At 41.8% G+C, this 1,970-nt stretch overlaps 1 protein-coding gene across 1 annotated transcript in view; it reads left to right on the forward strand.

Moving 5' to 3' along the window:
• The window catches only part of LOC9648666 (alpha-mannosidase 2), a 16,480-nt gene that overhangs the window by 13,778 nt on the left and 732 nt on the right, over positions 1–1,970 (forward strand). Inside the window, exon 4 of the mRNA XM_024681307.1 lies at positions 20–1,812. Coding sequence (XP_024537075.1) covers positions 20–1,812 — 1,793 coding nt within the window. The remainder of the gene's footprint in view (positions 1–19; positions 1,813–1,970) is intronic.

Consider the following 1,970-nt stretch of genomic DNA (forward strand, 5'->3'; position numbering starts at 1 on the left):
TGTTTTCAGATGACTGCAGGAAATCTGTGGGTAGTAGACAATATCGGTGTAGCACCAACCAATGCATGGTCCATAGATCCATTTGGTCATTCGTCCACTATGGCCTTTCTTCTAAAACGGATGGGATTTAGGAACATGGTCATTCAGCGGACTCATTACGAGGTAAAGAAGTCTCTTGCTTCCAAGAAGAGTCTAGAGTTCATCTGGCGCCAAAATTGGGACTCCAAAAACACTACAGATATTTTGTGTCATATGATGCCGTTTTACTTTTATGACATACCTCATACGTGTGGACCAGAACCAGCCGTCTGTTGCCAGTTTGACTTTTGGAGAATACCAGGATATAGTAATGTACTACCTTGTCCGTGGGGAAGACTTCCAGAAGCTATCACCGACAAAAATATTGAAGAAAAAGCTGCCATGCTGCTTGACCAGTACCGAAAGAAATCAACACTGTACAAAACTAACATGCTGCTTGTTCCCCTTGGGGATGACTTTCGGTACTCCAGCGCAGCAGAAGCAGAGGCTCAATTTAGTAACTATCAAAAACTTTTTGACTTCATCAATGCAAATTCGAGGATGAAAATGAATGTGAATTTTGGAACCCTTGAAGACTACTTTCGGGCACTACACGGGGCTGGTGTCACTGACTTTCCAGCTCTATCAGGCGATTTTTTTGCGTATGCAGACAAAGAAGATGACTACTGGAGTGGATATTACGTCACTCGTCCATTTTACAAGGCCTTAGACAGACTCCTTGAGGAGACACTGCGGGCAGCCAACATACTCTTCTTTTTCACACAACTAAAATGCAATTCGACTTTTGGTCGCTTGCTTTTGAAAGAGTTCAGACAAAACCTCGTTTTAGCTACAGAAAATCTGGCTCTTTTCCAACACCATGATGGAATTACAGGTACAGCGACTAATCATGTTGTTGCTGATTATGCAAACCGCATGCATAGTTCCCTTGTCGGTCTTCAAAAATCGATGCTTGTGAGTGTTGAATTGCTTCTTTCCAACCAAAAGAAACAGAATGCAAACTGGTTTGAACTGGAACAAAGTCGCTCCCATTTTACTTTGTTACCGGTAAAGAAGGTAATAAACCTAACAGCTAACCATATGCATCGGGTGACTATCTTCAATCCACTTGCCATGATCGTGGATCATGTTATGGTACTTTTAGTTGACAGCCCTCTATTCTGTGTTTTCGATCAAAAAATGAGAAGTATTAAAAGCCAAGTAGCTCCAGAATGGACAAAGGAGTCTGTATTTACTGGAAGGCACAGAGCTCAATGGGAAACACATCTTCCTGCTCTCGGGTTTGAGACGTACTTCCTGATGGAATCGAACAGCTACGGTTTTTGCCAGAAGGCTGTTCTAGCGACACTAACTATTTCAGAGAATGGCATAGCTTGTCCAGAGCCTTATCAGTGTACCACATTTCCAAACTCTAAAGACATTGAGATCTCCACCAGGACACAAACGTTGGGTTTTGCTCATTCTGGTTTCATGAAATGGATCAAAGACTCTCAGACTCAGGAAAAAATCAGAGTAGAGGAAGAGATGCTTTATTACTCTACACAAGGTGGTGCATATGTTTTTTCTCCTTTACGTGAGGCTGATCCCCTTGTTGAGAAAGGTGGTTTGCTAATAATGGCACAGGGACCTATCATGGAAGAATTGCATCTCGTTCCAAAAAGCAAATTTGGAGGAAAGCCCATTATGAGATCAGCAAGAATTTTTAAAATGACAAGTATTGTGGAAATGGAGTACTATGTTGAGCTCACTGGAAGAGTTTTTGACAACAAAGAGGTTATTGTTCGGTTCAAAACTGGGATTGAAAACAAGAGAACATTTTTTACGGATTCAAATGGTTTTCAAGCAGTTGCCCGGCAAACTTATGACAAAATTCCGCTGCAAGGAAACTACTATCCAATGTCTTCGTTAGCTTGCTTGCAAGGACCTGGACA

The sequence above is a fragment of the Selaginella moellendorffii genome, unplaced genomic scaffold, assembly GCF_000143415.4.
Source record: "Selaginella moellendorffii unplaced genomic scaffold, v1.0 SELMOscaffold_30, whole genome shotgun sequence".
Classification (NCBI taxonomy): Eukaryota; Viridiplantae; Streptophyta; class Lycopodiopsida; order Selaginellales; family Selaginellaceae; genus Selaginella; species Selaginella moellendorffii.